The 22,284-nt window shown below is 45.2% G+C and overlaps 1 protein-coding gene across 2 annotated transcripts in view; it reads left to right on the top strand.

Moving 5' to 3' along the window:
- The window catches only part of LOC110527003 (E3 SUMO-protein ligase PIAS1), an 88,453-nt gene that overhangs the window by 31,139 nt on the left and 35,030 nt on the right, over positions 1-22,284 (top strand). For both annotated transcript variants that reach the window (XM_090223073.1, XM_090223072.1), the window contains exon 2: positions 14,393-14,876. In XM_090223073.1, the coding sequence (XP_090079199.1) occupies positions 14,393-14,876 (484 nt within the window). The remainder of the gene's footprint in view (positions 1-14,392; positions 14,877-22,284) is intronic.

Genomic DNA, 22,284 nt, shown 5'->3' with positions numbered 1-22,284 from the left:
TGACTCATGTTGAAGCCCTCTTTGCTGGAGTGGGGGCATGGGGTGGGCAGGAGGGGCATAGGTCTGATCTCTGTTTCTCTGTCTCTCAATTCTATTCAAGGGCTTTACTGGCATGGGAAATGTATGTTTGCATTGCCAAAGCAAGTGAAATAGATAATTAACAAAAGTGAAATAGACAAAAACAATTACAGTAAACAATACACTTACAAAAGTTCCAAAAATAATAAGGACATTTCAAATGTCATATTATGTGTATATATCCAGTGTTGTAATGATGTGCAAATAGTTAAAGTACGAAAGGGAAAATAAATAAACATAAATATGGGTTGTATTTACAATGGTGTTTGTTCTTCACTGGTTGCCCTTTTCTTGTGGCAACAGGTCACTAATCTTGCTGGTGTGATTGCTCTCTCTCTCTGTCTGTAGCTCTGTATGTGTCTCTCTCTCTCTGTATGTGTCTCTCTGTCTGTAGCTCTGTATGTGTCTCTCTCTCTCGCTCTGTCTGTGTCTCTGTCTGTAGTTCTGTGTCTCTGTCTGTAGCTCTGTCTGTAACTCTCCACTGAACGCTGGTGTTCTGCTGAAGAATCAGACCTGCCACAGCAGCAGTCCTTAGTTTCTCCTCTGTGCTCTATATTCCATATAGTTACATTGTGGAGTTCACATTTGGTGACACCTTCTCATCTGCAGCGTTTAAAAAAAAAATTAAATGGCCTATTGTACTACTGTACGTTTTGATGCTTGGCCTATTGTACGTTTTGATGCTTGGCCTATTGTACGTTTTGATGCTTGGCCTATTGTACTACTGTACGTTTTGATGCTTGGCCTATTGTACTACTGTACGTTTTGATGCTTGGCCTATTGTACGTTTTGATGCTTGGCCTATTGTACTACTGTACGTTTTGATGCTTGGCCTATTGTACTACTGTACGTTTTGATGCTTGGCCTATTGTACGTTTTGATGCTTGGCCTATTGTACTACTGTACGTTTTGATGCTTGGCCTATTGTACGTTTTGATGCTTGGCCTATTGTACGTTTTGATGCTTGGCCTATTGTACTACTGTACGTTTTGATGCTTGGCCTATTGTATGTTTTGATGCTTGGCCTACATGCAAATAGACCAGGGCCTACGTTGCATAGATGTCTTAGAGCTATGGTCTCTGTTGACCCAGACATGGATATCAGTGTGTAAGTAGTGAATAGACGGGTGTCGCTGGCCATATCTAGGCTACTCAGTTCTGTTAAATAGTAGGCTGCTCTAGGCTCTTATACTGTCCCAGACCAGCTCTCCTCATGCCTGTCCCTTCACCCTACCTCTCCAGTGCTCCTCACTCCTGCCCCTTCACCCTACCTCTCCAGCTCTCCTCATGCCTGTCCCTTCACCCTACCTCTCCAGTGCTCCTCACTCCTGCCCCTTCACCCTACCTCTCCAGCGCTCCTCACGCTTGCCCCTTCACCCTACCTCTCCAGTGCTCCTCACCCCTGCTCCTTCACCCTACCTCTCCAGCGCTCCTCACCCCTGCTCCTTCACCCTACCTCTCCAGCGCTCCTCACACCTGCTTCTTCAACCTACCTCTCCAGCGCTCCTCACACCTGCTCCTTCAACCTACCTCTCCAGCGCTCCTCACACCTGCTCCTTCACCCTACCTCGCCATAGCTCCTCATGATTGCCTCTGTTTTCACAGGAGCTGTGGAGAATTTAATTTGTTTTGGGAGCTCCGCTGCTTGTATCCTTCCCTCTCTCCTTCCTTCCCTCCTTCCTTCCCTCTCTCCCTCCTTCCCACACTCCAAAGGAATGAATGCTCACTAGCACTCTACTCTACTCCCCCTCAACCTATAGAAAATACACCAGGGCAATTCCAAGGTAACAGACGCTGAGACGCTGATTTTTCATTTGAAATGTATGACAAACAAACAACTAATGATTGCTAAGTTAAACAAACCATACAACTCTATGAACAATGACGACTTTTAACATTTCCACTGAACATTTTACCAAAACACATTTACTGGAAGAACTGTGCAGACGTTAAGACCAAATTTGGGTTGTCCTGACCCCACCAAATCTGTTTCACAAGTTTGGACAGCAGAGTAGAGCACAGGAGAGTGCAGTGCAGGACCGGACAGTAGAGTTAAAAATAGTTTAGTATAGGGCGATATGGCCAAAATATCATATCACCATTTTTTTTTTTCCTTCACATTTGACGGTATTTTAAATAATCTAAGTTTTACATTTGCTTCATGAGTTGTGCATGATGCCTGGGTGGCAACACAGACATTATGGGATTTCATTGGCAATTTCTCCATTCTGATTGTTTTACACTGTTCAATCAAACTTCAACAAAAAGTGCCACGTAGAGCTGCACGATATGGGCAAAAAAATCTAGCCTGATTTTTAACCAAATATTGCAATTTGCGATTTAGATCAGAACACTTGAGATGTTGGAATCCTGGAAATATAATGATGATTATCATAATTCTATAGTTAGAATGTAAAAGCGGTCACTGAATATGGTGTTTGACATGACAACGAATGAAAAAGCCAGGGAATTAGGAATTATTATACTAATAGGATCTCTGTGGATTTATTACTTTGACAGGGTAGGAACCAAAGTGTTGGTCAGTGTTACCCAGGAGAGTGGGAACTTATAATCTTTGTCTACAATAAATGTTTTCTCGTACTTCATGTAGCCAACATTTATGCTTTGCCTATTCCTCTCTGATTTAGAAAATACTGTTGCACAAACATGCTGATTTAGGCCTACACAAGCACTGTTATCAGGCTGTATTAGCTAGCTACTTTTGCTTACTAATTAGCGATTTAGCATATTCAGCTTACAATTTATTTTAGTGAGACTCTGCATGCAGAATTATCCTAAAATATCCTCCGTGTACATCGTCAAACACCAAATAATGTATCGGCCTAATTACCCAGTAATTATCAAAATCGATAAAGGGTCGTTACATACTACAATCACCTAAAAGGAAGTGATTCCTAAACCTTCCATAACAAAGCCATCACCTACAGAGAGATGAACCTGAATAAGTGTCCCCTACGCAAGCTGGTCCTGGGGCTCTGTTCACAAACACACCCCACAGAGCCCCAGGACAGCAACACAATTAGACCCAACCAAATCATGAGAAAACAAAAAGATAATTACTTGATACATTGGAAAGAATTTACAAAAAAATCTGAGGAAACGAGAATTTATTTATTTTATTTTTATTTTTTATTTTACCTTTATTTAACCAGGTAGGCAAGTTGAGAACAAGTTCTCATTTACAATTGCGACCTGGCCAAGATAAAGCAAAGCAGTTCGACAGATACAACAACACAGAGTTACACATGGAGTAAAACAAACATACAGTCAATAATAAAGTATGAACAAGTCTATATACAATGTGAGCAAATGAGGTGAGAAGGGAGGTAAAGGCAAAAAAAAAAAGGCCTTGGTGGCAAAGTAAATACAATATAGCAAGTAAAACACTGGAATGGTAGTTTTGCAATGGAAGAATGTGCAAAGTAGAAATAAAAATAATGGGGTGCAAAGGAGCAAAATAAATAAATAAATTAAATACAGTTTGGAAAGAGGTAGTTGATAGGGCTAAATTATAGGTGGGCTATGTACAGGTGCAGTAATCTGTGAGCTGCTCTGACAGTTGGTGCTTAAAGCTAGTGAGGGAGATAAGTGTTTCCAGTTTCAGAGATTTTTGTAGTTCGTTCCAGTCATTGGCAGCAGAGAACTGGAAAGAGAGACGGCCAAAGAAAGAATTGGTTTTGGGGGTGACCAGAGAGATATACCTGCTGGAGCGTGTGCTACAGGTGGGAGATGCTATGGTGACCAGCGAGCTGAGATAAGGGGGGACTTTACCTAGCAGGGTCTTGTAGATGACATGGAGCCAGTGGGTTTGGCGACGAGTATGAAGCGAGGGCCAGCCAACGAGAGCGTACAGGTCGCAATGGTGGGTAGTATATGGGGCTTTGGTGACAAAACGGATTGCACTGTGATAGACTGCATCCAATTTGTTGAGTAGGGTATTGGATGCTATTTTGTAAATTACATCGCCAAAGTCGAGGATTGGTAGGATGGTCAGTTTTACAAGGGTATGTTTGGCAGCATGAGTGAAGGATGCTTTGTTGCGAAATAGGAAGCCAATTCTAGATTTAACTTTGGATTGGAGATGTTTGATATGGGTCTGGAAGGAGAGTTTACAGTCTAACCAGACACCTAAGTATTTGTAGTTGTCCACGTATTCTAAGTCAGAGCCGTCCAGAGTAGTGATGTTGGACAGGCGGGTAGGTGCAGGTAGTGATCGGTTGAAGAGCATGCATTTAGTTTTACTTGTATTTAAGAGCAATTGGAGGCCACGGAAGGAGAGTTGTATGGCATTGAAGCTTGCCTGGAGGGTTGTTAACACAGTGTCCAAAGAAGGGCCGGAAGTATACAGAATGGTGTCGTCTGCGTAGAGGTGGATCAGAGACTCACCAGCAGCAAGAGCGACCTCATTGATGTATACAGAGAAGAGAGTCGGTCCAAGAATTGAACCCTGTGGCACCCCCATAGAGACTGCCAGAGGTCCGGACAACAGACCCTCCGATTTGACACACTGAACTCTATCAGAGAAGTAGTTGGTGAACCAGGCGAGGCAATCATTTGAGAAACCAAGGCTGTTGAGTCTGCCGATGAGGATGTGGTGATTGACAGAGTCGAAAGCCTTGGCCAGATCAATGAATACGGCTGCACAGTAATGTTTCTTATCGATGGCGGTTAAGATATCGTTTAGGACCTTGAGCGTGGCTGAGGTGCACCCATGACCAGCTCTGAAACCAGATTGCATAGCAGAGAAGGTATGGTGAGATTCAAAATGGTCGGTAATCTGTTTGTTGACTTGGCTTTCGAAGACCTTAGAAAGGCATGGTAGGATAGATATAGGTCTGTAGCAGTTTGGGTCAAGAGTGTCCCCCCCTTTGAAGAGGGGGATGACCGAGAATGCTATTAGGCCCTAAACAGAGAGTACACAGTGGCAAAATACCTGACCACTGTGACTGACCCAAACTTAAGGAAAGCTTTGACTATGTACAGACTCAGTGAGCATAGCCTTGCTATTGAGAAAGGCCACTGTAGGCAGAACTGGCTCTCAAGAGAAGACAGGCTATATGCACACTGCCCACAACATGAGGTGGAAACTGAGCTGCAATTCCTATCCTCCTGTCCAATTGTATGACCATATTAGAGACACACATTTCCCTCAGATTACACAGACCAACAAAGAATTAAGAAAAACAAATGCAATTTTGATAAACTCTTGTATCTCTTGGTTGAAATACCACAGTGTGCCATCACAGCAGCCAGATGTATGACCTTGTGCTACAAGAAAAGGTCAACCAGTGAAGAACAAACACCATTGAAAATACAACCCATATTTATTTTCCCTGTTTAACTTATAACTATTTGCACATCATTACAACACTGTGTGTATATATATATATATATATATCTGGATGGTTAGAGCCCTGAATGCTGATTGGCTGACAGCCGTGGTATATCAGACCGTATACCACGGGTATGACAAAGCATTTGTTTTTACTGCTCTAATTACGTTGGTAACCAGTTCATAATAGCAATAAGGCACCTCGGGGGTTTGTGGGTATATGGCCAATATACCACGGCTAAGGGCTGTTCTTAGGCACGACGCATTGGGCCTTATTGCTTAAATATTACATTTGAAATGTATTTATTCTTTTGGAACTTTTAGGAGTAATGTTTACTGTTCATTTTTTATTGTTTATTTCACTTTTGTTTTTATCTATTTCACTTGCTTTGACGATGTTAACATGTGTTTCCCATGCCAATAAAGCCCTTGAATTGAATTGAATTGATGGAGAGAGAGAGAGAGATGACTCAAGTAGCAGAGTATCCATTTAACAAACCAATCATTTTAAATACCTTTTTATAGAAGGTAAAGTAAAAACTCAAACCGGTCTGTACATTCATACCAGTAACATAGTAAAATATGTCATACCTTTACTTTTCTTTAGGGTGCTCTGTAGAGGTTAATACGAGTTAGCAGAGGTTTTCAACATGTGTGTTGTTCTGTGTTATTGAAGGTGTTTTCTAAGACCCCATCTGTGTGACCAGAAATCAAAGTTGAACTGCTGGAGACAGAAATGCCAGAGGGCGTTACTTCGCTGTCAGATATGATATATCAGTATGTTAGGCTGGATTCAATTAGAATTTATGCGTCTGAATCTTCTGTGTGCTTACTGCCTTATCATACACATTTCCTTTATTTTATAAGGAAAGCACAGGAAGTGTAGCCTATGTGCTGCAGTAAAAATAGAGGACAGAGTGAAGTGTGACTTACTCAATAAGGCCAGCGATTCCCAAACTCGGTCCTGGGGACCCCCAGGGGGGCCCCTTTTTGGTTTTTGCCCTAACGCTACACAGCTGATTCATATAATTAGCTAATTATCAAGCTTTGATCATCAGCTGTGTAGTGTTAGGGCGCAAACCAAAATGTGCTCTCCTTGGGTTCCTGAGGATGGAGTTTTGGGAACACTGTTGTAGGCCTTGCTAATAGCTGTATAGCCTAAATCCTCATGATGCTAGGATTGATGCTACATGCTTGGAGTCTGGACCCATCACTCCTCTCACAGCATGGCCTAAAGGACTGTGTGACATCAGATGTTTTGGCCTGTGTGCTAAAACCACACCAGACCTCCTTTCAAAACAGTGTCCTGATAATTACTGTAACAGTAAATATGATGATTGGGCCTTGTATGATGAGTCAGGAAAAGAGAGAGAGTGCTCTGTCCTGCTGTCTGTCTCCTCCTCTGGCTCCAGTGTTTTTGTCTCTATTTGTTTTCCCTCACTTTTCTTCAGGTCAGTGGAGGAATGTTACACATCCGCAGTGTGGTAAAGGGGGGGAAATATGTGTACAGTTCTGTGTGTGCTATGCTAAGCTACAGTTAGGGTTTCTAGGGCTAGTGTTAGTGGTAGCTGGGCTATGCTAAGCTACAGTTGGATAGGGTTTCTAGGGCTAGTGTTAGTGGTAGCTGGGCTATGCTAAGCAACAGTTGGATAGGGTTTCTAGGGCTAGTGTTAGTGGTAGCTGGGCTATGCTAAGCTACAGTTAGGGTTTCTAGGGCTAGTGTTAGTGGTAGCTGGGCTATGCTAAGCTACAGTTGGATAGGGTTTCTAGGGCTAGTGTTAGTGGTAGCTGGGCTATGCTAAGCAACAGTTGGATAGGGTTTCTAGGGCTAGTGGTAGCTGGGCTATGCTAAGCTACAGTTAGGTTTATAGAAGCAGGTACTCACGTGCCATCTCCTCATTGGTTATACCCACGTGGGTGATTGAAAGACAAACTGTTTTGCCGGTCGTCGTGGTAATACTATGAAAGTCTAGATGCCAATCACCATATATATTCAAAGTTGATAAATCCTGGAAGGAGTAGAGATGACTAGAAACTATTTGGTTGACCGTTTTATGTGTGGATTAATTGTCGGAGTAGAGGACCTTGTGCATTTCAGGTAAAATAACAACTCAATGTTTATATCCCAGGACAAATTAGCTAGCAACAGCAAGCTAGGTAAATAGAACAAATTAGCTAGCAAGTGCACCGCCAGCCGGTTTGGGTTCCCTTTTAGGGTTTCTAGGGTGAGTGTTCGTGGTAGCTGGGCTATACTAAGCTACAGTTAGACAGGGTTTCTAGGGATAGTGTCAGTGGTAGCTGGGCTAAGCTAAAGTTAGATAGGGTTTGTAGGGCTAGTGTCACAGTGGTAGTTAGGCTGTGCTAAGCTACAGTTAGGGTTTCTAGGGCAAGTGTTAGTGGTAGCTGGACTATGCTAATCTACAGTTAGCATTTCTAGGGCTAGTGTTAGTGGTAGCTGGGCTATGCTAATCTACAGTTAGGGTTTCTAGAGTTAGTGGTAGCTGGGCTATGCTAAGCTACAGTTAGGGTTTCTAGGGCTGGTGTTAGTGATAGCTGGGCTATTCTAAGCTACAGTTAGGGTTTCTAGGGCTGGTGTTAGTGGTAGCTGGGCTATTCTAACCTACAGTTAGGATTTTTAGGGCTGGTGTTAGTGGTAGCTGGGCTATGCTAAGCTACAGTTAGGGTTTCTAGGGCTGGTGTTAGTGATAGCTGGGCTATTCTAAGCTACAGTTAGGGTTTCTAGGGCTGGTGTTAGTGGTAGCTGGGCTATTCTAACCTACAGTTAGGGTTTTTAGGGCTGGTGTTAGTGGTAGCTGGGCTATGCTAAGCTACAGTTAGGGTTTCTAGGGCTGGTGTTAGTGATAGCTGGGCTATTCTAAGCTACAGTTAGGGTTTCTAGGGCTGGTGTTAGTGGTAGCTGGGCTATTCTAACCTACAGTTAGGGTTTCTAGGGCTGGGGTTAGTGGTAGCTGGGCTATGCTAAGCTAAAGATAGATAGGGTTTCTAGGGCTAGTGTCACAGTGATAGCTGGGCTATTTTAAGCTACAGTTAGGGTTTCTAGGGCTAGTGTCAGTGGTAGCTGGGTTATGAGAGATTTCAGAAAGACAGATACACACTCTCTCTCTTGCTCTCAATTCAATGGGCTTTATTCGCATGAGAAACATAGCACTGTCTCTCGCACTATCTCTATCTTTCCTCCTCTCTCTCTCTTCAGCTTGTGTATGTGGTTGACTACTGGGAGTGTGTGTGTGGGGGGGGGGTAGCAGCTCAGGGGAGGTTTTAGTGCTCTGTGTTTTAATCACTGGTTTTATCTCTCCCCTGTCATTAAGATAAATGATATGAAGGTGGCTATCCAAGTCTCCAATATTCCACGCCCAGGGCGTTTGTTATACTAGGGGTGTGTGCTGCGTGTGCCTGTCACGTTGACTTATGTGCTGCCATCATATCTGCTATTTTACCCATATATTTGATTATTATGTAACCTATTACATTAGAGCTTCTGAGGGCTGTTTTCCTTAAGAGAACACACAGCTGCTGCTCAGTGGACCTGTCACCTCATTCCACACCCACCCGGTGTGGTCTGAACCAGCCCTGATACACCCAGCGTTATCCTGCTACCTTAGCCTTTCAGAACCACACATTATCACCTCACTTAAGTTGCGCTGCTGGAGTGACTCACCCTCCTCCATAAGCTTTGCTTGTTGTTCTTCTTTGTAAACAAACACGTGTGACTGTCTCAAACTGCTGTTTTGGGAAACCCAGTACCGGTAAGCCTCATAATGAAGCTTGTGCTGGACCTTGTGCACATGTTGACTGCAGGTATTTATTTAAAAAGTGCTAATATTCAAAGCCCAAAAAGTGTAATTTACCAAAATGCTAACAACTACTAAGGAATCCTCATAGGATGCTAACTAAATGCTAACAATTACTAAGGAATCCTTATAGGATGCTAACTAAATGCTAACAACTACTAAGGAATCCTCATAGGATGCTAACTAAATACTAACCACTACTAAGGAATCCTCATAGAGGATGCTAATTAAATACTAACGAGCGCATTGCAAACATTTTGTACAGTTTCTGACCTAAACTATACAAGTAACTCCCAAATGCTACTCAGTTTGCTGCGCAAAAGGAATATTAGCCAGGCTCGTGATCCGCGAGGGGATACTCTGCTGTTATCAAGAGAATACTTGATTTTTGGAAGAAGCTACCACTTCGCCAGATACCTCACTAGCTACTAAATTAGCAAATCAAATGCACAACTGCAGAGCATTTAGCACATTCTAGAAAGTTAACTTAATAGTTATAAGATATCTAGCTGGCAAACATTTAGTTGTGAATTCCAGTCTGAAAATTAGATCACCTGGCACGTGCTGCACGACAGTGAAAGACTCACACGCCTCCGGTCTCGTTATTGTGTGCTTATAAACAAACACCACGTGACAGGGAACTATCGTAAGCGTCATAATTATGTGACAGATGAAACGGAGAACACAATGTTCTTTATCTCCTAATGTATTGCACAAGTTGACTGAAGGCATTTACTTAAAATGTAGCTACAAATATTCAAATGTATAGTTTCAACGGTATTGGAAAACCATCCCGTGGCTTTTTCCAAATACCCCGGTATACGGTATATACGTTATACCGCCCAAACTCAGTTATAGTGGGGTCACGTTATAGGGAGATCATCAGTGGACTGATCTAGGTACGCCAGTCTACATCAGTAATCTATAGGCTAGATTAAGATTTCGAATCGAGGCCATGTCTATGGTCATCGAGGCGAAGCCTTGAAGGAGAATTAGTGATGGGGGTGAACATCACTGTACCTGCATCGGAACTCCAGAGCTTTTACTTTATAACTCCGTTGTCCATATTATTTTTTAATCGGGAGCCAATTTGTTTTCAGCACATTTATTTCCATGACTGATCATGGAAACAGACATTTGGTGAGATATATGTCTGGAACATCGAATCGCATACAGAGTCAAGAAAATTGCTGTGTTCATTTTTTTTTTTAGATTTAGTGTTTGTCATTTTGACTAAAATATCACCATGTCACATTTTTGTCATTTGAAGGATTTAGTCTAGTTATTATTATTATTGTTTCACTTTATTTAACCAGGTAGGCTAGTTGAGAACACCTTTATTTAACCAGGTAGGCTAGTTGAGAACACCTTTATTTAACCAGGTAGGCTAGTTGAGAACACCTTTATTTAACCAGGTAGGCTAGTTGAGAACACCTTTATTTAACCAGGTAGGCTAGTTGAGAACACCTTTATTTAACCAGGTAGGCTAGTTGAGAACAAGTTCTCATTTACAATTGCGACCTGGCCAAGATAAAGCAAAGCAGTGCGATACATACAACAACACAGAGTTACACATGGAATAAACAAACATACAGTCAATAATACAGTAGAAATAAGTCTATATACAATGTGTGCAAATGAGGTGAGATAAGGGAGGTAAGGCAATAAATAGGCCATAGTGGCAAAGTAATTACAGTATAGCAATTAAACACTGGAGTGATAGATGTGCAGAAGATGAATGTGCAAGTTGAGATACTGGGGTGCAAAGGAGCAAAGTAAATAACAGAATGGGGATGAGGTAGTTGGATGGGCTATTTACAGATGGGCTATGCACAGGTGCAGTGATCTGTGAGCTGCTCTGACAGCTGGTGCTTAAAGCTAGTGAGGGAGATATGAGTCTCCAGCTTCAGTGATTTGGTAATGGTACCAGGGTCACGTTCAGTAGGCTACTGGTAATGGTACCAGGGTCATGTTCAGTAGGCTACTGGTAATGGTACCAGGGTCACGTTCAGTAGGCTACTGGTAATGGTACCAGGGTCACGTTCAGTAGGCTACTGGTAATGGTACCAGGGGCACGTTCAGTAGGCTACTGGTAATGGTACCAGGGGCACGTTCAGTAGGCTACTGGTAATGGTACCAGGGTCACGTTCAGTAGGCTACTGGTAATGGTACCAGGGTCACGTTCAGTAGGCTACTGGTAATGGTACCAGGGTCACGTTCAGTAGGCTACTGGTAATGGTACCAGGGTCACGTTCAGTAGGCTACTGGTAATGGTACCAGGGTCACGTTCAGTAGGCTACTGGTAATGGTACCAGGGTCACGTTCAGTAGGCTACTGGTAATGGTACCAGGGTCATGTTCAGTAGGCTACTGGTAATGGTACCAGGGTCACGTTCAGTAGGCTACTGGTAATGGTACCAGGGTCACGTTCAGTAGGCTACTGGTAATGGTACCAGGGGCACGTTCAGTAGGCTACTGGTAATGGTACCAGGGGCACGTTCAGTAGGCTACTGGTAATGGTACCAGGGTCACGTTCAGTAGGCTACTGGTAATGGTACCAGGGTCACGTTCAGTAGGCTACTGGTAATGGTACCAGGGTCACGTTCAGTAGGCTACTGGTAATGGTACCAGGGTCACGTTCAGTAGGCTACTGGTAATGGTACCAGGGTCACGTTCAGTAGGCTACTGGTAATGGTACCAGGGTCACGTTCAGTAGGCTACTGGTAATGGTACCAGGGTCACGTTCAGTAGGCTACTGGTAATGGTACCAGGGTCACGTTCAGTAGGCTACTGGTAATGGTACCAGGGTCACGTTCAGTAGACTTCTGGTAATGGTACCAGGGTCGCGTTCTCGAACGTGGCACATAGAAATGCCATGAATAGAGCCGGCGTTATTCCTTATTCAACATGTCAGAGAGGCGTGTTTGTGTTCTACATAGCCTCTTTCTGAGTGTTCCATAACATTGCTTTCCCCGGGTTGTTCGCTGTAGCTAGTTAATGTGGTAACATAACTGCACAAGGTGTAGCCTAAACAAATGGTTAACGATCCGGTCCGCAAGTAGCCTAGCTTTAGAATGGCCCGTGATATGCTTTATGAATATAAAATGTGGCCCTCCAATATAGCGTCAGTATTATGGGTCATGTCTTTTGTACGGTAGCCTATAAGGTCTAGAATCGATCAGTTCGCAGAGGAAAAGAGGGAGACGTGGTGGCGTTGTCTAGAAAACCCGTATATGAAACACAGTGAGAAAAGTGGGAGGGGTTGAGCGTGACTACAAATTCAAAGACAGCCTACTTTTCTCTAGATTACTCAAGGGAGAGAAAAACATAGCCAGACTGTTGTTTTACTACTAAACTCAATGCTGCTGTTGTTTTTTATTTATTTTGTAAAGCAGCTTGTGTTTCTTAAGCAGCCAAAGGGTAGCTAACTAGAAGGCTGGCGGTAAAAAGCAAGAGAGTCGCCTGTGTGATGTGTACACTATAAGCTGTGCCTGTCTGCCTGACTTCACACTCATCGCTTGCTCCCCTGCAGCTCACCAGCTGATGTAGGCTGTGTGTGCTGGGTGTGACGTGTCCTTCCCACTGCTGAATGCGCTGCACATCTGTGCTGCTGCTAATATTAATTGTGCTTATCACTGAAAAGCGCTCAATCGTTCCAGAAACTCTTGTCCAGTCCACTTAGTAGTCTGATTTTTTTGTCATAGAGATAATTTTCTCGTCTCATTTTATATATATTTTTTCTGGGTCTGTTTTATATTATAGTCAATATTTTTGTTGATGAAATGAACGCTGTGGTATCGGCACCTAAGTATCATATTGTGAGGTCCCTGGCAATTCCCAGCCCAAGAGCAAATGAGATGTTAGTTGCTCTGAATGTCCACCCATAGCATGGAGAACATACATTATTAATATGCATGGGCATTTCATTATTGTAGATAATGAACAATTTGCATCTCATTAGCATGGAATTAGTATCAGCTCACTCATGAACTGGTTCCAGTCCACAGGTCGTACTGGTAGGAACCTGGTCTGATAACACTTAATTGAAATTCATATCACACCCTCGCCACATGTAATTATCTGTAGTGGAAACTCGGCCTGCATCAACCCATATGAGAGAGCTGGTGATACGTATTAGCCTATATCACATAGTTTACACATTCATTTGATGGATTTAGCTTAATCTGTGCCATGAAAATTCAAAATCCTGAATCAAAATGAAGCTATTTGGCTACCCAGTCTAAAGCAGTAGGACTATTGTTGAGGTGAAACAACTGCAAGAATGCATAGAATACGATGTCTGGGGGCGGCAGGGTAGTCTAGTGGTTAGAGCTTTGGACTAGTAACCGGAAGGTTTGAAAGTTCAAACCCCCGAGCTGCCAAGGTAAAAATCTGTCGTTCTGCCCCTGAACAAGGCAGTTAACCCCCTGTTCCTAGGCCGTCGTTGAAAATAAGAATGTGTTCTTAACTGACTTGCCTCGTTAAATAAAGGTACAATTTAAAATACATTTTAAAAAGGGTGTATATTAAAGTTAACTGGGTTTTTAGGTGTAATGTATATCTTCTTGAGTGATGGAATAATGACGCACTGCGTTCCCTTCATGGATTCTTCTTGTGGGTAGAACTTCACAAACTGGCAATGATAAAAGCTCTTAAAGCTCTTCTGTGTGAGGCAACTGATCATTAGACTACTCCTACGCTGTTGTCCATGTTTCACGCTACGCCGACCAGGCACCTTTGTTGGTTTAAGCAAGGAGTACTTCAGGAGTTTTGTAGACTCATTTCATTTAACCTAACTCAACACTCTGTCTCTGTCTCTCTGTCTCTCTCTGTCTCTCTGTCTCTCTGTCTCTCTCTCTCTCTCTCTCTCTCTCTGTCTCTCTCTGTCTCTCTCTGTCTCTCTCTGTCTGTCTCTCTCTGTCTCTCTCTGTCTCTCTCTGTCTGTCTCTCTCTGTCTCTCTCTGTCTCTCTCTGTCTCTCTGTCGCTCTGTCGCTCTGTCTCTCTCTGTCTCTCTCTGTCTCTCTCTGTCTCTCTCTGTCTCTCTCTGTCTCTCTCTGTCTCTCTCTCTCTCCCTGTGTCTCTCTCGCTCTCTCTCGCTCTCTCTCGCTCTCTCTCGCTCTCTCTCTGTCTCTCTGTCTCCCCTCCACAGCAAATGGTGATGAGCCTGCGCGTTTCAGAGCTGCAGGTTCTTCTAGGTTACGCGGGCCGCAACAAACACGGGCGAAAACATGAGCTGTTAACCATGGCCTTGCATCTCCTGAAAGCCGGCTGCAGCCCCGCCGTGCAGATGAAGATCAAGGAGCTGTACTGCAGACGCTTCCCCACCAAGATGGGCTCTCCCTCAGAGCTGGTCCTGCCCGGACCACACTACCCTGCCTCGGGAGGAGGGGGCACCGCCGCCCTACCTGCCGGCCTCAGCCAGCTGGCGTATGAGGGCCACGGGCACGGGGGAGTACCCTCGCCGGCTGCCCTGCTGCCCATCTCGTTGCTGGGGCCTGGCAAGCATGAGCTCAGCGGGCTGGCGCACCACCTGCCCACCTCGGCCACCCTGCATCCGGTGCACCCAGACGTCAAGCTGCAGAGGCTGCCCTTCTACGATATGCTGGACGAGCTCATCAAACCCACCAGTCTAGGTAAGGGTGTCTGTGGGTGGCTGGTGTCTGGGTGGCTGGTGTCTGTGGGTGGCTGGTGTCTGTGGGTGGCTGGTGTCTGTGGGTGGCTGGTGTCTGGTGGGTGGCTGGTGTCTGGTGGGTGGCTGGTGTCTGGTGTCTGTGGGTGGCTAGTGTCTGTGGGTGGCTGGTGTCTGTGGGTGGCTGGTGTCTGTGGGTGGCTGGTGTCTGTGGATTGGTATGTGTAGTGTTGCAAAACTACCGGTAATTTACCAAAGTTACCGGAATCTTCAGTAATTTTGGTAATTAACAGATAATCTATGGTAACTTTGGTAATGAATACTTGAACTTACATTTTTTTTATTCATAAATAGCATTTATTTGTTATATATCTGTGTCCATATTGTCCAATAATTTCTAGTAGATAGACCATATGGTTGCAGAGAAAATTGAATAATTCATGGAAAAAGCATCTAATGAATAATGGTATTATTTTTATTGACTCTGCAACTCTTCCGACTATTGACCCTTTTCACAACTTCATGGTTGTTTGATCAATTGGACTGTAAAGTTCCCAAATGTAAGAAGACTCGCGGGTTTTGGCGAATGCTTTCTAATGATCCGAAGTCACGCTGTTGCTACTGCCTGTAAACACACAGTCCAGTTCAAAGTGAATGATGTCAGGTCCTACTGCCTGTAAACACACAGTCCAGTTCAAAGTGAATGATGTCAGGCCCTACTGCCTGTAAACACACAGTCCAGTTCAAAGGGAATGATGGCAGCAGGCCTGTGTGGCAAATGGCTGATTTGCATAAAGGCCTACTGTATCACTGATTGGCTATGGTGCTCCAGTCTGTGTCGTCTGGACAATAGGTTTTATTTACTGCAGTGTTAATTGTTCAAATGCACAGCTGTTTTCCCACTATATATTACTGTAGAATTTTCACAAATGCTAATGAAGTGGGAACATCTGAAAATGATCATATCTATGTGCTTATCAGTCCATTTAGAAGCAGGCATCATATTCTTACTGGGGGCGTATATGAACATATTTTAACAAGAATTCATTGTTGCTAAAACGGTGTCAGTTCCACGTTAATATAATAATGATTCATGCTCTACCAACTGGGGGCCAAACGAGACCATACGGGGCCATACGAGACCATACGGGGTCATACGAGACCATACGAGACCATACAGGGCCATACGAGACCATACGGGGCCATACGAGACCATACAGGGCCATACGAGACCATACGGAGCCATACGGGACCATACGAGACCATACGGTGCCATACAGAGCCATACGGGGCCATACGGAATCCATACGGAGCCATACGGAGCCATACGGGGCCATACGGGGCCATACTGAGCCATACGGGACCATACTGAGCCATACGGGACCATACTGGGCCATACGGAGCCATTCGGAGCCATACGGGACCATACAGAGCCATACGGGGCCATACGGGGCCATACGGGGCCCTACGAGACCCATACGGAGCCATACGAGACCCATACGGAGCCATACGAGACCCATACGGAGCCATACGGGACCATACGGAGCCATACGAGACCCTTACGGAGCCATACGGGACCATACTGGGCCATACGGGACCATACGGGGCCATACGGAGCCATACGGGACCATACGGGACCATACTGGGCCATACGGGGCCATACTGGGCCATACGGGACCATACGGAGCCATACTGGGCCATACGGAGCAATACGGGACCATACGGAGCCATACTGGACCATACGGAGCCATACTGGGCCATACGGAGCAATACTGGGCCATACGGAGCCATACGGAGCCATACAGAAATATTTTTAGGCCTCCTAGGCTGTGCATCCTCTGTCTAAGTAACCTATTTATAATAACGTGTACAGTTGCATCTCAACACTGCTCTTTATTTTGAAATGTCCCGTTCTATTAGATATGCAAATACTGCATCACACCCCACTGCACCTTGTATGAGAAAACACCTCCCCTTTCAACCTGCACCAACCTCCCTGCAAATATATGGAAATGTCTACATTTTCCTACATTAGCATTTTGATGGAGTAGGATACCGGATTGTGATTCATTTGCCTCCGGTTGCATGTACAAACACACTGCCCACAACACTGTCCTCTCGCCACATCTCTCCTCTCTCCAGCGCTCTCGTTTTTGACGTGCTGTGTTGTGTGATGAAATCCTACAGCCATACACCTGTGCCTACAAAACACATCCCCCATCATGTAACTGTTAGGCACATATATATACAAACACACACACACACACACACACACGCTCCTCCACACAAACTCTTACCAAACCTCATAAAAAAACAGTGACCCATTCAAATAAATAATGCATTTCAATCACACGTGTCCCCCAGGCAGAGAGAACAGCCCGAGGTAGAGAATGGAGCTGCTTTCAGTCATTGAAGACCTGATTCCTTCCCTGCACGGTGTGGTAATGAATTATCCACAGCCGTAGTTTTTGAGGAGATGACCCTCTTTATCCTAATAATAATGGCAGGACAGTAATGAAGCAGCTTGATTAATTCATTTGCCTTCCCAGACGGACCGAGGGGAGCCTCTCTCTCCCTCTCTCTGTTTATCTATAGTTATATTCCTCTCTTTCTCTTTTCATCTCTAGCTCTATTCCTCTCTCTCTCTTCCCCCTCTCTCTCTCTTCCCCCTCTCTCTGTTTATCTATAGTTATATTCCTCTCTTTCTCTTTTCATCTCTAGCTCTATTCCTCTCTCCCCTCTCTCTCTCTTCCCCCTCTCTCTCTCTTCCCCCTCTCTCTGTTTATTTATAGCTCTATTCCTCTCTTCTCTCTCTCTCTGTTTATCTATAGTTATATTCCTCTCTTTCTCTTTTCATCTCTAGCTCTATTCCTCTCTCCCCTCTCTCTCTGTTTATTTATAGCTCTATTCCTCTCTCCCCCCTCTCTCTCTCTTCCCCCTCTCTCTCTCTTCCCCCTCTCTCTCTCTCTTCCCCCTCTCTCTCTCTTCTCCCTCTCTCTCTTCCCCCTCTCTCTCTCTTCCCCCTCTCTCTCTCTTCTCTCTCTCTCTGTTTATCTATAGTTATATTCCTCTCTTTCTCTTTTCATCTCTAGCTCTATTCCTCTCTTCCCCCTCTATCTCTTCCCCCTCTCTCTCTGTTTATTTATAGCTCTATTCCTCTCTTCCCCCTCTATCTCTTCCCCCTCTCTCTCTCCCCCCTCTCTCTCTCTTCTCTCTCTCTCTCTGTTTATCTATAGTTATATTCCTCTCTTTCTCTTTTCATCTCTAGCTCTATTCCTCTCTTCCCCCTCTATCTCTTCCCCCTCTCTCTCTCCCCCCTCTCTCTCTCTTCTCTCTCTCTCTCTGTTTATCTATAGTTATATTCCTCTCTTTCTCTTTTCATCTCTAGCTCTATTCCTCTCTTCCCTCTCTCTCTCTTCCCCTCTCTATCTCTTCCCCCTCTCTCTCTTCCCCCTCTCTCTCTTCCCCCTCTCTCTCTTCCCCCTCTCTCTCTCTTCCCCCTCTCTCTCTCTTCCCCCTCTCTCTGTTTATTTATAGCTCTATTCCTCTCTTCCCCCTCTCTCTCTTCCCCCTCTCTCTCTCTTCTCTCTCTCTCTCTCGGACCGAGGGGAGCCTCTCTCTCTCTCTCTCTCTGTTTATCTATAGTTATAGTCCTCTCTTTCTCTTTTCATCTCTAGCTCTATTCCTCTCTCCCCTCTCTCTCTCTTCCCCCTCTCTCTGTTTATTTATAGCTCTATTCCTCTCTTCCCCCTCTCTCTGTTTATTTATAGCTCTATTCCTCTCTTCCCCCTCTCTCTCTCTTCTCTCTCTCTCTGTTTATCTATAGTTATATTCCTCTCTTTCTCTTTTCATCTCTAGCTCTATTCCTCTCTCCCCCCTCTCTCTCTCTTCCCCCTCTCTCTCTCTTCCCCCTCTCTCTCTTCCCCCTCTCTCTCTCTTCCCCCTCTCTCTGTTTATTTATAGCTCTATTCCTCTCTTCCCCCTCTCTCTCTCTTCTCTCTCTCTCTGTTTATCTATAGTTATATTCCTCTCTTTCTCTTTTCATCTCTAGCTCTATTCCTCTCTCCCCCCTCTCTCTCTTCCCCCTCTCTCTCTCTTCCCCCTCTCTCTCTCTTCTCCCTCTCTCTCTTCCCCCTCTCTCTCTCTTCCCCCTCTCTCTGTTTATTTATAGCTCTATTCCTCTCTTCCCCCTCTCTCTCTCTTCTCTCTCTCTCTTCCCCCTCTCTCTCTCTTCCCCCTCTCTCTCTTCCCCCTCTCTCTCTTCCCCCTCTCTCTCTTCCCCCTCTCTCTCTCTTCCCCCTCTCTCTGTTTATTTATAGCTCTATTCCTCTCTTCCCCCTCTCTCTGTTTATTTATAGCTCTATTCCTCTCTTCCCCCTCTCTCTGTTTATTTATAGCTCTATTCCTCTCTTCCCCCTCTCTCTGTTTATTTATAGCTCTATTCCTCTCTTCCCCCTCTCTCTGTTTATTTATAGCTCTATTCCTCTCTTCCCCCTCTCTCTCTTCCCCCTCTCTCTGTTTATTTATAGCTCTATTCCTCTCTTCCCCCTCTCTGTTTATTTATAGCTCTATTCCTCTCTTCCCCCTCTCTCTCTTCCCCCTCTCTCTCTCTCTCTCTCTCTCTCTCTGTTTATCTATAGTTATATTCCTCTCTAGCTCTATTCCTCTCTCCCCTCTCTCTCTCTTCCCCCTCTCTCTCTCTTCCCCCTCTCTCTCTATTTATAGCTATATTCCTCTCTCTTCCCCCTCTCTCTGTTTATTTATAGCTCTATCCTCTCTCTTCCCCCTCTCTCTCTTCCCTCTCTCTTCCCCCTCTCTCTCTCTTCCCCCTCTCTCTATTTATTTATAGCTCTATTCCTCTCTTCCCTCTTCCCCCTTTCTCTCTCTTCCCCCTCTCTCTCTCTTCCCCCTCTCTCTGTTTATTTATAGCTCTATCCTCTCTCTTCCCCCTCTCTCTCTTCCCTCTCTCTTCCCCCTCTCTCTCTCTTCCCCCTCTCTCTATTTATTTATAGCTCTATTCCTCTCTTCCCTCTTCCCCCTTTCTCTCTCTTCCCCCTCGCTCTCTCTTCCCCCTCTCTCTCTCTTCTCTCTCTCTGTTTATCTATAGTTATATTCCTCTCTAGCTCTATTCTTCTCTCCCCTCTCTCTTCCCCCTCTCTCTCTCTTCCCTCTCTCTTCCCCCTCTCTCTCTCTTCCCTCTCTCTCTTCCCCCTTTCTCTGTTTTTTTATAGCTCTATTCCTCTCTCTTCCCCCTCTCTCTGTTTATTTATAGCTCTATTCCTCTCTCTTCCCCCCCTCTCTCTCTTCCCTCTCTCTTCCCCCTCTCTCTTCTCTCTCTTCCCCCTCTCTCTTCCCTCTCTGTCTGTTTATTTATAGCTCTATTCCTCTCTCTTCCCCCTCTCTCCCTCTCTTCCCTCTCTCTTCCCCCTCTCTCTCTCTTCCCCTCTCTGTTTATTTATAGCTCTATTCCTCTCTCTTCCTTCTCTCTTCCCCCTTTCTCTCTCTTCCCCCCTCTCTCTCTTCCCCCTCTCTCTCTCTTCCCCCTCTCTCTCTCTTCCCCCTCTCTCTGTTTATTTATAGCTCTATTCCTCTCTTCTCCCTCTCTCTCTTCCCTCTCTTTTCCCCCTCTCTCTTCCCTCTCTGTCTGTTTATTTATAGCTCTATTCCTCTCTTCCCCCTCTCTCTTCTCTCTCTCTCTTCCCCCTCTCTCTCCCCTCTCTCTGTTTATTTATAGCTCTATTCCTCTCTCCCCCCTCTCTTTCTCCCCCTCTCTCTCTTCCCCCTCTCTCTCTTCCCTCTCTGTCTCTTCCCCCTCTCTCTTCCCCCTCTCTCTTCCCTCTCTTCCCCCTCTCTCTGTTTATTTATAGCTCTATTCCTCTCTTCCCTCTCTCTCTCTCCCCCTCTCTCTCTTCCCCCTCTCTCTCTTCCCTCTCTGTCTCTTCCCCCTCTCTCTTCCCTCTCTCTCTTCCCTCTCTTCCCTCTCTCTCTTCTCTCTCCCCCCTCTCTGTCCCCTCTCTCTGTTTATTAATAGCTTTATTTCTCTCTCTTCCCTCTCTCTCTCTTCTCTCTCTTCCCCCTGTCTCTCCCCTCTCTCTGTTTATTAATAGCTCTATTCCTCTCTCTCTTCCCTCTTCTCTCTCTTCCCCCCCTCTCTTCCCTCTCTCTCTTCCCCCTCTCTGTTTATTTATAGCTCTATTCCTCTCTTCCCCCTCTCTCTCTTCCCTCTCTCTTCCCCCTCTCTCTTCTCTCTCTTCCCCCTCTCTCTTCCCGCTCTGTCTGTTTATTTATAGCTCTATTCCTCTCTCTTCCCCCTCTCTCTCTCTTCCCTCTCTCTTCCCCCTGTCTCTCTCTTCCCCCTCTCTTCCCCCTCTCTCTGTTTATTTATAGCTCTATTCCTCTCCCCCCTCTCGCTCTCCTCCCTCTCTCTTCCCCCGCTCTCTCTCTTCCACCTCTCTCTTCCCTCTGTCTGTTTATTAATAGCTCTATTCCTCTCTTCCCCCTCTATCTCTTCCCCCTCTCTCTCCCCTCTCTCTTCCCCCTCTCTGTCTTCCCCCTCTCTCTCTTCCCCTCTCTCTGTTTATCTATAGCTCTATTCCTCTCTCTTCCCCCTCTCTCTTCCCCTCTCACTCTGTTTATCTATAGCTCTATTCCTGTCTCTTCCCCCTCTCTGTCTTCCCCCTCTCTCTCTTCCCCTCTCTCTGTTTATTTATAGCTCTATTCCTCTCTCTTCCCCCTCTCTCTTCCCCCTCTCTCTCTTCCCCTCTCTCTCTTCCCCTCTCTCTCTTCCCCTTCTCTCTTCCCCTCTCACTCTGTTTATCTATAGCTCTATTCCTGTCTCTTCCCCCTCTGTCTTCCCCCTCTCTCTCTTCCCCTCTCTCTGTTTATTTATAGCTCTATTCCTCTCTCTTCCCCCTCTCTCTTCCCCCTCTCTCTCTTCCCCTCTCTCTCTTCCCCTCTCTCTCTTCCCCTTCTCTCTTCCCCTCTCACTCTGTTTATCTAGAGCTCTATTCCTCTCTCTTCCCCCTCTCTCTCTTCCCCCTCTCTCTCTTCCCTCTCTTTCTTCTCTCTCTCTTCCCCCTCTCTCTCTCCCCTCTCTCTGTTTATTAATAGCTCTATTCCTCTCTTCCCCTTATCTCTCTTCCCCCTCTCTCTCCCATCTCTCTCTCCTCTCTCTTCCCCCTCTCTCTTCCCCTCACTCTGTTTATTTATAGCTCTATTCCTGTCTCTTCCCCCTCTCTCTTCCCCTCTCACTCTGTTTATCTATAGCTCTATTCCTGTCTCTTCCCCCTCTCTCTGTTTATTTATAGCTCTATTCCTCTCTTCCCCCTCTCTCTTCCCCCTCTCTCTCTTCCCCCTCTCTCTCTTCCCCTCTCTCTCTTCCCCCTCTCTCTTCCCCTCTCACTCTGTTTATC

The sequence above is a fragment of the Oncorhynchus mykiss genome, chromosome 26 (genome assembly GCF_057628025.1).
Source record: "Oncorhynchus mykiss isolate SJ-2025 chromosome 26, ASM5762802v1, whole genome shotgun sequence".
In the NCBI taxonomy this organism is placed as follows: domain Eukaryota; kingdom Metazoa; phylum Chordata; class Actinopteri; order Salmoniformes; family Salmonidae; genus Oncorhynchus; species Oncorhynchus mykiss.
Note: the sequence above shows the minus strand (reverse complement) of the source record. Positions and strands in the feature narration are given on the sequence as shown.